Raw genomic sequence first — 16,213 nt, 5'->3', positions numbered from 1 at the left:
GCTACGTACCAACAAGTAAAGCTACCTAACAACAGCAACTTAAATTTTTGAAAAACGAAGCCTGTTAAAAATACCGAGCCGCAAGAAATGGTTTTCGACAGTCACAGCAATTTACTGTCCTCTCCATCCATTAACACACAAAAAAGAGTGAAGATTTCAAATGACATCTTTACTTCTAACAAATAAAGATGAGAAACCACAAATAAATCCATTTAGGACAAGCTGTCTGCAATAAACTGACACAATGCATTTGAGGAAACTGCGCCTGCTACTGCATACCTTAGGGGAGGAAAGAAAACAACATCGGAATCTTGGCATTTGGGACGGTTGTGGTCGTTTGAACGAAAAGCCTTCTGGGCCGCTATGGTCTGCAAAGAGTTAAGTAGGTTCCTATTTTAGAATTCCGAAAGCTAGAGCTCAGTACAAAGACACTATTAAAAGTTAGCTATAAACTATAAAACTTGCCCACCAGCGGCAGAGCGGTAAAAGCCGCTTAACACTGGTAGTTCGGTCCGGGGTTCAAGTCTCGGCGAACGGGCTGGCTGCATGGGCCTTTTCGTGGTTTTCCCCTTGTGTAACGTGGATAAGAGCCCGTTCCCCTTAAAAAGACCTCCACGGGGCATCCCTCCCTTTCCGTGCCTAAGGGCGGAGCACGTAATAACCGAAAAAAACTATGAAACTTGATTCCTAGAGAAATTTCTGCTCTAATACTGCAGATAACTTATGGCCTAGCTTATAAAGTAGCATGCAATAAAGTTCATCGGCTAACCACTATCACGACGTCTTTACTTCCATCAGCAAGTACAAATGCAGAAGTAGTACAAAGTATTAAAAATAATATTTTAATCTTTGACACTGTTGATGACTTTACACAGCTACAGAAAGCAATTACGTATTGCTTCCAGAAGAAAGCTGGCATTAAATCTCCTCCTCCGCTTTCTGAAGTCCATGAGATTATACAGGCTTTAGCACTGAAAAAGAAACCAAGTCAGGATGGCCAATATTTATGTTCTACACCAATTAAGGAAAGGATAAGTTCCATCCTATCTTGGCTACAGGCTTGCCGGATACTAAGTCTCTTTCTTCGAGACACGAAAGCTGCAAAAGTAGCTTCTAAAGAGCGATAAGAATCCTTCAGTTTGCTCACTTCCAGCACTTGAAAAACATCTAGAACGAGTTATGTTTTCCAGACTCAGTTTTGATCAGTGTAACACAGCTGTAATTCCCTACGCACTAAGGCTTCCGTATAGGATATTCTACAGAGCATGCATCCATGAACTTAAGTCTACTATCACCGCCAAAGAGTATGTAGACATGTACTTGGTCGTTATTACTGTAAATACTAAAGGACCATTCAACTCGCTTTGGTCACCTGATGTCATCAGCACTCTTGACACAGTTTCGTTCCCAGGCCCCTTAATTGATCTCATATGAAGCTATCTGTAAGATCAAACGGTGGAAATTACTCTGGACTACACTATTGTCAAGAAATATATGTTACGCAGGGTCACTTCAGGTTCATGCCTGGGACCAACTCTATGGAACCTGGTTGCTAGAATGGCATTCCAGAGAATCAGAGTGAGTTAAACCGATACCTAATCAAACGACTTCATGTTCGTGTGGGAAGAAGTGACTTGCAGAAAAGAACACAAATATGCCTAGACAATCTGCCAGTGGGCCAGAGAACATAAGCTACAGATGTCATCTCACAAAACACAGGCGATGGAAATTGGTCGCAAGGGAGTCTTAAGACGAAATCCTAGTCTAAACTTTTAGGCTGACCTGTTGAATTTATTGCTGAATTCACATACTTGGGTTTCATTAATGACAACCGATTATCATGGATGTTGTATTGGAAGTATTTTAAGGATAAAATTAGTTTACTTACCAATACCATGGAATGTACAGTATCATTAAAATGGGGCATTTCATCACCATTGGCAAGGGAACGGTATCAGACAGTTACAGAGCATATAGTTCTTTATGTAGCTTCTATCTACGAAGGTAAAATAACTTCGCATATAAGAAGAAAATTGCTCACAATACAACTACAGCTGTTGCTCACATGTAGAGCATATGGTACTATCTTAAACAGCTGTCCTCCAAGTCATTGCTTGTTTTCTATTTCACCTGGTAGTTGAACGAGAGGCTACGGTTGTGAGAACTATAAGACTTAATTTGGCAAATAATCTATGGGGACGGACATATTTTCCTTCTCACTACAAGAAAGGTAATCCTTAGATATATGTCGTTCGATCCATTGCGATTACAGCAAAATATCGTCTTTACTCAACGAACAGATCTCCAACAAGATAGCTCTTTATATGCAGATGTTTCTAAGACAGATTCAGATACAGGATGCGGCTTTTATCATCTGGTCTGAGATCAAACTGTACCATCTTGGAAGCGGAGACTGAGACTCAATAACTCAGTGTACTAAGCAGAACTAATAGCAATAAGATCGGCGATTAACTGTTCGTAGAGCAGTTCTTAGAATACAACAGTAATATGTAGTTATTCGGCTTATATCTTGCCCCAGTCTCAGCAGAGCGAAGCCGAAGTCCCTTAGTTCAAATATGTAAGGGAATGCTTGAGCGTTCACCCTGTAAGATGTCTATAATCTATGCTGGGTGGCGGCTCACACTGGCATTCTGAGAAATGAGCAGGCATACACATCCTTTCGAAGAAGGCAGCCAATGATCCGTTCTTTCTAGAACATCCTATTTCACTTCAATAACACTTCTGAAGCAGTCCACCTGCAAGTACCTTCTTGCATCATGTCAGGAACGTTCAGATTCAGCTGCGACAGGCAGGTGTATCCATTGGCTGATGCCAAAAGTTCGAATAGAACTGAAAACTGATAAAACAGCTCTCGCTCAGTTTCTAGTTGATCACGGCCCTTTTCTGTCCTATTAAAGCTGATTTGGGTATTGTGACAAGAGGTCTGTTTCTGTAGCGAGCTTAATAACCCAGATCACTGCATATTTGAATGTCCTTTACTCAGAATCATCATCTCAAATCACCAGGTCTTGAAACGCTGGACGGCTTGGACAAAGAATACGCTCTCTAATAAAGCGGCACAGCTTAGGATTGAAAAAGCTGTTAGTGTGCTTCCACATATGCCAGAATTTCTCATCATCAGCAAAATCTGTGACCTTTAAGAAAACTATATATTTTCACACACGATTTATTTAATTTTATGTATTCTGTATTAATTATTTTATTAAATTTTTATTATGCATTTTGTTTTATATAATATTATGGATTTCATGTAACTTACATATTTTGTGTTATTATGTATGCGTTGTGAGTTATTATGTAAGTATTTGTATGTTGTTATAATTACGTATTTTATTTTGTATATTTATTATTATGCATTTTGTACATATACATATATTTCCCCGATTGTTTCACGTGTATTGTAGCATAGTTCCTATGCATGATCAAATTTGTCCTTAAATATTCTTTTTTTGTTGATTTCTAATTCCCATTTTTATATCTTGATGATGTAAATATTTATAAGAAGCATGATAATGTTCTACTTAATATGTGTAATGATACGTACCGGTATTGTACATATCGATAATTGAAATTAATGATACTGATTAAAATGATTATATTCAATTTGTAATGTTATTGTTGTGAAACACTACAAAATCTATGCATGCAATTTTTATGCTCTTTTATGTATCTATTTTGCTATTTTTTTCTTATGCACCCCCAACTGAAATTTCCTACTGTGGTGACATTCAATCCTGCATGGTCGACCTAGGACGAATACCATTTTAGAGGAGTATAGTTATAATTTGAATAAATTTTATATTTACGGTTTTAACCCGGAGCTTTAAATGACATATTTTAAATGCGCATCTTATCCTAAAAGATGGATTTGAACAGCGCATATTTTCATGAAAATATTACAGTGAAAGAAGAACAGTCACTGACTTATGATAGATTTATGCAAACAGATTATCCATGCGAACGAAAAGCGAATAACCGAAAATGACTGGAAATGGCGAATAATCGAAAACTATCCCAATAAATTAATGCCCGTTTAACCGTAAAGGATCTCTTTTTAGGTTTACAGGTGTGAAATAGCTATATACTAACTGTTTAAAGCAGAAAAAATAGCTAAATTAGTAATAAAATTTGCAAATAATTTAAAATTTTTCTTATGAAATAAGCGTATATTACATTTTTATGATTTTTTATGATATAAAGAGAGAAAGCCTTGTTGAATTTCAGATAACACACCCAACTCTACTAAAATGTTAGATGTTATGAAATTCGAACACATGAATGGGCTGGCTGCGGGCGCTTTCGAGGTTTTTGCCATATATAACGTATATACGAACAGTTTCCCTTAGTAAACCTTTCATGAAGGTATCCGTCATCTTGAACAGATAGCTTTCGTGTACTTTGCCGTAATCATAACTTTTTTAAATTTTTTTTTTCTTTTTTTTTTTCTGTGTCTGAGAGATTGAATTACGATTAACGTAAAGTTCTATAGTCTTCATTATTCTTGCCTTTCTCGATTCACAGCAATGTACTTTCTCATTTATATTACATTCAGACACCTGAGCACCAATTTATATGATGCCTAATGGGTAGAATGCTCCTACTTTTACACTCCTAGGTATAGGATTTTTTTTAACTTTGAATTAAGCTTAGATTTTTAAAATTCTGTTCAAGCTTAAGACACGCACGTGTTTTAGTAATCTCCAGTTCTCAAAGGTATTACTATTCTACGTGGCTTAAGAGCTTTAATTAATTTTTTTTTCATTTTTTAAACTAGAGATGTTGTATGATTTATGTTAATTAACTAATTTTGTTATGGCTATCTTTCATTTCTCGTTTTTGTTACCATAAAGTACATAAATAAGTGTATTTAAAGCGAAGCTCTTGAAAATCTTATATATAAACTTTCTAACAGCGATTCTGGCCAGTTGTACTTTCCCTTGCCAAGCTATTAGTATTTCGGCATCAGCCATTTTACCAGCCGAAATCAGATCGTGCAATTAAATTTGATCCAACACTTCGTTAGGCCAGTTATACTCTAGTCTCAAGCTGCGAATCCATTTTAAATTGTAAATTCAAGTTTATGTTAGCTACTAACCAAAAGTGGCAGAGTTTAAATTGAATGCAATTAGTGTGCATTTTGTTAAATTCAAGCTTTAATAAAAAAAAAGTTATTCGAAAGCTTTGTAGTACCTTGTAATACTTTCACAGACAGAGCAGTAACTCGCTTGTTAGTCTAAATAGGATTTTAAAGACTTTAAGTTAATTTGCACAGAAAAAAACTTGCAACGTTGTATAACTAAGCTAAAGGAGTAATTCAAATCGGTAAAGGTATACTTTTAATCATGTATATATTCCGGTCATAAGAAGCAACTATAACGAAACTTTTCCGTTTTCAGGCCTTTACATTATCTTAGTAACCTCTACATCTGTCATCCATGACGATTGAGTGATGGCCAGCTTTTAGAATATTGCCATTCAAAGAGACAGAAGATCTTTAATTTATTTTACAGTTTACTGCTTCTGCTGCTGAGAAACACTGTGTGGTTTAAAAGCAAAAAGGCGCTTCGCAATAGTTTTATGTTTCAAGTACTAATAAATTATAATATTAATTATATATTAATTTAATACTAATAAATTATAATATTAATTATATATTGATTTAATACTAATAAATTATAATATTAATTATATATTAATTTAATACTAATAAATTATAATATTACGCTATTAATAAATACAGCGCATAAAAATTTTGATTCGCATGATCAAAAATTGTAGGTTTCTTCCAAATAGTCACAAGTTTTTAATTATTTTTCCGAAATCTCTAAGAACGTTTTTTTAAGAGACAAAAGCACGGATAATCCATTTACGAGTAATCTAAAACTCAATGTTTATAAATGGCACTTAAGTTACCGTAAAATTAAAATCGTTTTGATCATTACATTTTAAGTAACTTTTCTTTTCCTTCTAATCGTCAAATTAAACTACCAAAAACATACCTAGGAATATTTGAATTCCTAAAATTGAGTTTTAAAAATGCAGGAAGAATATATTTGTTCAAATGAGTTTAATGTGAGAGTTAACAATTAATCATCTCAAAACGAGGAATATGTTTCTTAATTATATTAATATTACAGATTAAGAATAATCATTCCTTACCTTATTTAATAAATAGCTATGTACATAAATTAAATGTCGGCAATATTTAACTATCTTTCGACAAACGAAGTAATAGTTAATGAATTTTAAGCTTAATTTTCGGCCGAATGTTATTCATTGAATGCTTTAATGACTTTCGTATCAGTTGGTTAATGGGAAGGGAATGATCCATCTACTGATCGCTTGCCTTTTTTTTCTTATGTGTAGGAAAGATAAATATCTATGATGATCATAAAATAGCCTCTATGAAGACTACATTTTCAACGCAAATATAAAGGAAATTTCGGTTGAAATAAATTCAGATCAAAGTAAAAAATACTTAATTACACTGAGCTTATAAAGAGAAGAGGAGAAACAGCTATCTAAAATGTTAAGTTAGGCAAAATGTTTTTCTTTGTCTGATTTCACACTGGCCACAGTTCATTAATTTGAACTTATCTTCATGAAAATTCATTAATAAAATTCATTTTATCGTGAAATCTAAAATTTACTTTATGCACTTTTCAGGAAAGAAAATTTATTTCTCTTACCGGGAAGGAATAAATTTTATTCGATGGAAAATACACAAAAGAATATATTTCTTCCCGAAACGAAACCAATTCTTATTCGGAAGACATTTCTTTGTAAATTAATAAGCATTTTGCATTAAAAAATTAAATATGCATTTGGTTAAAATAACTTTATGCCAAATTTTAAAAATTATTTATATGGGAGCAAAATATTCGCCCTAATGTTATGTTATGAGTACATCTTTGTTAAGAAATTTGAGACCGTAAGAAGATAAGAATTACAAAAATACCTAGATAGAATAATTATAAATTCTTATACGATACTTAAAGTGATGATACTTATCATTTATACTGATTATTAAGAGGAATTATAAGAAGGTAAGGTATTATCAGAATTACGCTTCTATACATACTGATCTTTGTACACATTCATAGCTTTGAAAATTCAAGTCTCCAGCTGAATTCGGAATGCATTCGATGAGAGAAAAATTGCCTCAAATCTTTCTCACAAAAAGTTTGAATTTCTCAAATCAAGAAGAGACAACTATTTCCCCATTTTCAGCCTTCTGCCTGGGTTGAAATACGAAAAATTTTAAGATTGCAGAAGCAGAAAGAAAGGTAAACAAAAACATTAAAAAAAAATTCTTCATTGGGATTAAAGAATGGCGGCGACGGATTTTTTCGTATGTCCCTGGGACAAGAAAATAGTACAGAAAAGTTCCGGAAGCGCAGCTCCCCTTCGTTTTTATCCCCTTTCACTTCCCCCACACCATCTTTATCTTTTACTCTTTTTTTTCTCTCTTTAAAGGGAAAACTAAAGTCAACTCTAAGTAAAACCAACGATCATTTCAGAAGCAAAAAGGTATATATCATATTATATCTATGTATTGTGCAAATTTATCACAATTCTGCATCAATTAAATCGATTAACATTTTTTTCAGCATAACAATATAGTACACCCTTGAAATACAGTACTTGTCTTTATACGTTTATAAGTTATTTTACTCTGCAGAACAACTTCATAAAAAAAATTATTACGTATAACAAAATTACAATGAAATAAGCAATATCCCTTAATACAAATATTAATTATCCTAATAAATAAATTAACCAACTTCCCTTTGCAAAATCTTAAGAACTCAAATAGTATAAAGGAGGTTAAGAACATTGTTTCCTAAAAAAATCACTCAAAACCTTTCAATATCTTAAAAACAGTGAAAGGAGCAATAAATAACATAAAAGAATACAAAAAACAAAAAATTCTGAAAAGCAAAGTATAATTAATGATATTTTATTTTATATTTTCAAGAGAAAAAAAATTGCAATGAAATAAGCTATATCCCTTAATACAAATATTAATTATCCTAATAACAAAATTAACCAACTTTCCGTTGAAGAAAAAAAATCATGCAAAACTTTTCAATATCTTACAAACAGTGAAATGAGCAAAAAATAACATGAAAGAAACTCAAAAAACAAAAAATTCCGCGCAAAATTTTACTCTGCAGAACAACTTTATCAAAAAAAATAAATAAATAAATAGAAATGTATTATATATATATATAAAAAAACGACATTGAAATTTGCCAATCTCTTGAAAACAGTAACATAAGAAATAAGATGAAAAATTGTTGCCAAACCCATATTTCTAAAAGAATGAAACTATTCAAAATGATGCGATTTCATCAAAAATCTATTAACAAGAAAAAGAAAGGAAAATGTTGCCAAATTTACATTTTTAATGATGTGAGTTGTGAGAAGTGTACTCGGAAGCTTCATTTAAATTTTTTTAAAATACAAAATATTATCATTTTTCCAAAATTCTTTTTGTAAAAGCAATCGCAAGGATGAAAGTTTAACGTGTCCAAAAATCAAAGAAAAATAAACTGTATATTTTTTAAAATAACATTTTTAGAAAAAATCCCGTTGAAAAGGTGTTAAGCTCACTTTGTTAAACAAATTCGTATTTAAGCGATTTATTGAAACACGAGATTTATTTCAAGTTCGTAAAATAGCTAAGTGCCTATGTTCCATGACGATGTGAAAATGGAGTGTGCAGAATAAACTCTCGCTTTCCTATAGCTCATTATGTCTCAAAATGATACGATTTCGTCAAAAAACATAAAATAAAAAATAATTCGAATTCGAATTTCGAAAAATTCGAGGTGCACTGGCTCTTGTCTAGATGCACCTATGTACCAAATTTCGTAGCCGTGGGTCTATTAGCTTACGCGCAGGGCAAACGAAAGACACACGCACAAACAGACTCTTTATTTTATTATATGTAGAGATTTGTTGATTGAAACGCGTAATGGTTTTTTAAGTTCACAATTAAATATAGGTGCAAGTAGTTTTTTCGATTTTCTTATTACGACAATTGTAGTGCAGATATATAGAAGGAACTTTTTCAATGACACTTTAACTTTTTCTAGTTTCAATATTATATTGAAGGAAAACTGTACTTTAAATATTATGCAACAAAATTTATAACGTAAATTCTGTTAATACGCTTGTACATAATATGTTTTTGTTGCCCCATTTACGATGGCTGCAAATTTACAATCATTTTCCACTTATATTTAATTAATTGTTAATACTTAAATTTAAATAGAAATTTTAGTGCCTAGAATACTTTAGAAACGTATTCAAGTAAAAGCTATAAATTATTACAAAGGCTAAGTTATTTTTTTTTAATTTAGTTTAACTTCTCCTGGGAGTTGGGACATATCATGTGAATAAATAGAAGTATTTATTGGCATTTTAAGTAATTGTGTTAAAAAATAACTCAATGTTTATTCTCATAAAATATTTTTATCTTAGAATTTTCACAATGAATGATTTTGTTAATCTTTATGGTTTCAGAATCTTTACGGTTTACGTTTTAAGCCATGAGAAATTCGATTAAGAAATTTGGACACGCCTGGTTTCATTATATTTGTGGATGCAGCGATACGGTTCTGTAAGTACTTTATTTGTCTCATTAATTCGTCTGTAAGGCAAAGAAGTTCTTTCTTATACATATAATTATGAAAATTATAGGTAGATATTGCAGTTTAATTATAAATTACGAACGAGCCAGAATGTTCCAATGTATTCAAAATATTTTGATAATTTAATTATTTTTCAGTAACACAATAATTTGTGTACATTGTTTACATTAGTTAAGTTTAAAACATTTCAGAAGATAGTTTTTGAAATTAGGAATGTTTTAGTTTTTAATAAAAAAATATTATGAGCTTACTTTTAATTAAAATAAAATTTCAGTTTTATATTTCAAAATGCAGTAAAACCGCTCCAGTATAATTACATTTTAAGTATTTTTGAGAAGATAATTGAATAATGGTACTGAAAATCGCAGATAACTGCAACGATACTTATGTTCTATAAAATTGCCTCATGAATAAAACACCCAAATCGTCTTGAACTGCGGGTTTTCCTTTTAGAGGGGTTTCGCTATATTATAATATTTCATTTTTCTTGAATAATTAACTAATAAAATTTTCTGAAATTATTTGTGTTCATACAAGACAGATTTTATCAGAAAATTTAGTTTATTAGGTTCCCTTTCAGGATAATACAGGTTTGAAAAAGTACACACTTTTTTGTCGAACTCGTACGAAAGCAGTACAATGCAGTTTTGAGACACTCAGTGCTTTCCTTTGAAATATGGTAAGATCTTGATCAAAATAAGCAAAAACAAATATCTAATTAAATAAATTAATAATCTTTTGTATTTTTCATTCATCAAAAAAATAGTTTCTTCCTTTTTTAATTTTTCTTCTCTTTCTAGGCGTTATACCCTTGTTTGGTAAAGATACGTTTCTTAAACTGCGTTGAACCAAATAAAATTCCTGATTATTTTAGTACCTGATCAGTTGATGGATAACATCAATTAATTACCATTTCAATTCCTATTATTAATTAATATAAATTATTTACGAAAACTCAACATCAAATTATAAATGAACATTAAAAGTTTTGTTTCTACTACTGAATAAAATGAAAGTCTGAAATTTTTATTATAGCCTACACCTCAAAGAATCATCAATAAAAATTTCAAAAAACTAAAAATCTATTAAAAACTTTAACGTATGCAAAACATCGTAAACATTAGGAAGACAAATGATTATGTACGAACTACATAACACTTAGTTTTAGAAATATTTTTATTGCTTATAGCAAATCTACAAGCGCTCATAAAAATGATCAGTTAGAATATTATAAAATAAATGCATTTTAATTTACAGTTATTAGATAAATTTTCAGAAATATAAAAAACTTCAGTTATTAATGGGCGTCTTTATTGTTTTTAAATCTTTCAGTTTGTTAATCAATAGCAAATGAAATAAATCTGAAAGATAAAATAAAGATGTTATGTTTTTCCGAATGATATTTTGAGAATCACCTACGCTTTAGACACATAGAAAAAAACGTAAGTATTTACGTTACGTTCAGCTGCAACACTTGCGAAGAAAGGGCTTCTGGATTTTTTTCGTTTTTAATCATCAGTTCTCGATGCATAATCCTGTCTATAGGTACTTTTTTGCTAGAGCTATATATTACATATTAACGGCAAACAATACACCTACTTCAAGATTAGGGAACTCCTATTTCACAAACAGACTTATAGTAAAGTGAAATAAAATTACCTATTCCCAATCAACCTGCTTATTTAAAAAGTTAAATTCCCAATTACTTTTAATTATAATCAAATGAAATGAAGGTATCTATTTCTTTGATCCATTTGGAAAAATCAGATTTTTGGAGACAATATAAAACAAGATCTGTTTTGGTTAAATGGAAAATACTCATATATTATATTATTTTTAAATGTGACAAATCAAGTTAATTCGAAATTTCTTAAATATTCACTTTTGATTTTTATCATGATATGAGTTTTAATTTCTTTCTTGTAACCACCATATTCAGTAAATTAACCATATTGAAAATACATACTCAATACTCATGTTAACCATATTCAGATATTCAGTAGATAATGTATTCAGAGATAACCACATTCAGTAGATAATGCATTCAGAGATTAACCACATTTAATTAATTAAATGTGGTTAACTTAATTGCACAAATGAATATAATTTATAATAAAGAGCCTGGTATTCTAGATAATTATCAAAATTTATTTCAGAACATTTGCTTTCAGAAACTCTGGAACTGTTAGATAAATATTAATATAAGCTTATTTAAAAAGTAGAGCATTCGTGGAAATGCTAGGCATAGTTTTGCCGTCAGCATACATTGTAAATGAAGTTCATCTCGTTCAGTGCCTTTGCCTACATATTTCACCCTGTTCGATGAAGCTTTGTCTAATTTATTTATACACTGAGATGGCAAGAATGATTTTTATTCTCAAATTTTCCAAGATATGTGTAGTGTTTATAGCACAGGTGATTTTAAAGGTTCCGAGAGATTGTCTTGAAGATTGATAAGAGCTAGATATCTGAGTGATTAATTAAAAAATGATTGCATCAGAATAAAAGTTTAACATCTTTGCGATGAAACCTGCTGCGTGAGAGTCCACATCAAGACTGATACAGGAGTAAAGCCTTTCATTTATATCTAGATGAGATCATTTTTTTGCCATAAAGCGATGGCAGGCAATTATTACTTTAGAAGATCTCAACATCCATCTTTGTCTAAAAGACTGAGCCCAATATTTCTTTGGTTTGTAGGGGCGCCACTTTTGCAAAGATTCGAAGGATATTTGATAAACATATAAGGTATTCAGAACTCCGTGTTAGCAATTTTTGATACCCACTTTGGTGAAATTGTCCGTCATTTGTGAAAAGCACCTACGATAGTATGGAAATAAAGCCACGAATGAATACCCAGCAAACCAGTTGTCAGAGACGTGACAAACACCATAAGAATGTCGACTATTTGTTGCTCTCAAAAGACTTATCAAACACTTTCCTGTTTCCAAAGAATTTATGCCTTCCATAAAATTAGTTTAGCAATCTCTTACATGTAATAGAATACAGAAATTGAAGAGTTGCCCGAAAAATGTGCCCGAACTTATTCATTCTAAATGAGCTCTTCCTTTTTAAACTGAACACTTTATCCGTAATACCCCCCATTCTACATATTTTTCCACATATCATATCCCTTTGCTAACTTTGGTCATCTGTTTTCAAAATTTCACTAAGTATTGTTGATCAAAAGTTTGGAGAAGAGCATTTTCAGTTACTTACAGCATAGGCATTAAATAATCAATATTCAAAGCTACTTATGCGTTACCTATTATTATTAGGCAATTTGTAACATATAATATCATTTTAATTCTATCACATTCATTAATATTTTCGTTCTTTATTACTGCTTTAATGCTTTTAAAGCGAATTATTTAACATTATTTGTTTTTACGTGGGAGTTGCATTAGTGATTCTATATCGGTTTGTAAGGAATTATATTTATTCCGGTGTTTTTTCAGTGTGTAATTAGCAGCACCTCAAACTAGCATTGGTCGAACTGTAGTTGGCATCTCGTTGAAGGCATAGCTGATTTTTTATAGTTTCTACTTGGAAAAATCCTGACGTCGCTACAATGATGCATGAACTTAAAAAGTGGCTATAATATTATTCTTCACTATTTGGATGCCCGGATCTTGTTTAAACATCAGCCACCTTCTAAGTGTAGGATAATGTAAGAAATACTTGCAATCCCCCTACATCCTCTCACAGTACAACTAATAGCACATTCAGTCGGTATTAGAAGATCCGTGCTTCTAATATCGGCGAGTATGTAGGTTAATTTTAACGTTTCATACTTCTTTAAAACCTAATATCTCAATAATTTGGGTATATAGTTAAAAGAGAAAAGTAGCTTAATATTTTTAATTTTCTTATACCCCTAATGGAACGTTTCAGAGTACTTTTCAATGAATATATATATTACATTTGCTTTCAGTAAGTTCGCCATTTCTTATAGCCATATTCATCTTAAATCTAACGTCAAATGGTCTTTTTATAATATTCCATTTAATAGTGACTCGTTAACTGTAATGACTCGTTAAAATAAGTAATTAATTGTTAAATGTATGGCATTTTAATGTTATGACTCGTTAAAATGTAATAAAATTTCTCAGACTAAACATAAGTTTATATTATCACTTTTTAATATCCACCCTTCACTAACACCTTCCTTTAAAGTTATCACACCCAACTTTCTCAATATTAGAACTTGTCAAAATTTTCCACTTTTAGAAGGTAATACTAAAAAAATTCTTTAATGATAAATAATATTTTTCTGAAGCCCTCTTCCATACTAAATATATAAACTTTATATATTTTTAAAGATTTAGTAACACACCTGTTGATGAGGAATATGCAGGAAAGATAGTAGCAGCTGTCGTTGCCAGATTATGCTTCTTTTATTGCTGACAGCAGGCTCTCTGACGTATACACCAAAGCCGTCGCAAGATATGTGCCCGTTCTTGATTATTACTTTTGTGACTCTTTTTACATCCTTAATATATTCAAAGAAAAAATGGGAGGTATCAAAAGGCTAGTAGCAATGCACAGATCATGATAAGAATACCTAGATAAGACTCATAAAATTTTGGCTCGACCTTGTATTGATTGATTGCTAAAGATTTTAGTTTGCAAGTTTCAGCAATGTTATTGGCTGAATCGTTAACAGCTCATAACTGTTAGACTTTAGGAACTATTGCAACGTATATATATGTTGTAAGGATTATGTTAATTTATCTGACAGTTACATTTTGAGTTACTTTCCTATCGCTTTTTAATTTCAAGCTTACAACTTCAGGCCAGAACGTATTTTTAGAATCGCGTTTGGATGCAAATGAGCAGAAGTATTTAACTGTGAAGTTCTACTGACTTCGATAGAGAACCAGTGATTCTGACTATCGCGCGTTCGCCTTTTTAGGCTACTCTCTCTAAAGCTATTATTACGCTCGGCCGTACTTTAGGCCCTTGATATATTCGCCGTTGTTTAGCGTTAAGGGGCCAACTCTGTTAGAATTTTGATAGCTTCGGCTATATCTCTTCAGTTAAGATTAGTTAAGTTTAATTTCTTAGTTTCTCAGTTAAAGCCCGAGTCGAGACTTTATTGCAAAACTCCAAGAAGGAGTTCTGTGAATTTAATTTGGAATAATAAAGGGTATTTAACCCTTCCCAAGTTTTATTTTCTGTCTCACGAACTCAAGCGATCAGTCACTTACCAGTTCTTAAGATTCTTCAGCTTTAACTGTAACTTAAAAGTACACAGGTTAGACATATATATATGTTGTAAGATTATATAAGGATATATATATATATATATATCATTATATGGTTTAGAGAAAGGATGATATACATAAATATATGTATATAATGTTATGACCCTTCAGCTTGTTTACTAGATTTTTTCTAGAATGTACTTTGTAAAAGCCCATTAAATACAGGTTAAGATATAAAAATGGTGATTACTTAACATCCAGTATAACATTATGTATTTACTACGTTTATTACGCTACTACATTGGTTTATTATGAATTATGTTAATAAAATACACATTTTACTCATTATGTACAACGTACACATAGTATCATTCAGCAGATGCGTTATTAAATTTACAGGTGTCTTTAAATAAGCTGAAAGTAATATTTTCATTAAGACAGACGCACAATTTCAATATTATTTGTACGTAGAAATTATTTTATGCATTTTAATATAGAACGGACAAAGAAGCTTAAAATTTAGAAATTTGTTTATTCAATAAAATAACATATGCTTGATTAAAATATCAGTTCAAAGCCTTACATGCTAATCTCCCTTAATGAAACTAAACGACCCTCTAAAATTTGCTGAAAGGTCTATCTCAAAAGCTATAATGCACACCAAGAGAAATTTTCCAATTATTTATATTTATTTCTAATCCATATAATGAGCATATTATAGTCAATGATTAACAGAAGGCCTCGAATAATACCTAGATAAATGATAATTTTAGGTATTTCATGACTTACGCCCTGGTTCCTCACACTTCATTTTTGCAGCCTACCTCACCCCCATCCTCTGCCTTTACTTCCACCTTCCACAATTCCCCTTTTCCGTCTCCCTTTCTCAAAAAGGAAATAGAACTAAAAAAAGAAGAAAAGAAGAAGAAGGTTCTGAAATTTCGTCGAAGAAGTAGAAGTCACAGCAGCAAAGCAGACGAGATGACGTTCGGAATACTGAATTATTCATGAGGTAAGTGCAGAAGTCGTTTGGACCGAACGGCGCCCCCTGTCAACAGAATGAAAGAGGGGGTGAGAGGACGCAGGCTAGGGGGGATTTCGGGATAAGGATGACTTGTGAAATCCGACTCCAGGATTTCGGAAGATTTCCATGCACTCACACATACCAATATTTCCTCTCTATACGTCTGTCTGTCCATTCCGTCTGCAGAAGGCGTCCCTATAAAGCAGCCAGTACTGAAAACGTGACTGTTATTAGATCAAATAGTCACCTTGTAGTTGAAATTAACTGAACTGAAGCTATTAATCCGACATAAATTCTAAGTT

General features: G+C 31.6%; 1 protein-coding gene across 12 annotated transcripts in view; it reads left to right on the top strand.

The window, feature by feature from the left end:
• The window catches only part of LOC118185753 (uncharacterized), a 555,072-nt gene that overhangs the window by 151,716 nt on the left and 387,143 nt on the right, over nt 1-16,213 (top strand). For 3 of the 12 annotated variants that reach the window (XM_085823612.1, XM_085823610.1, XM_085823613.1), the window contains one exon: nt 9,553-9,649. The exons of the other annotated variants lie outside the window; for them this stretch is intronic. In XM_085823612.1, the coding sequence (XP_085679738.1) occupies nt 9,632-9,649 (18 nt within the window). In that variant the 5' untranslated portion in view covers nt 9,553-9,631. The remainder of the gene's footprint in view (nt 1-9,552; nt 9,650-16,213) is intronic. 12 annotated transcript variants of the gene reach the window in all.

This window comes from Stegodyphus dumicola, chromosome 9 (assembly GCF_044657685.1).
Source record: "Stegodyphus dumicola isolate Sdum_Otavi_A_Nest chromosome 9, ASM4465768v1".
In the NCBI taxonomy this organism is placed as follows: domain Eukaryota; kingdom Metazoa; phylum Arthropoda; class Arachnida; order Araneae; family Eresidae; genus Stegodyphus; species Stegodyphus dumicola.
Note: the sequence above shows the minus strand (reverse complement) of the source record. Positions and strands in the feature narration are given on the sequence as shown.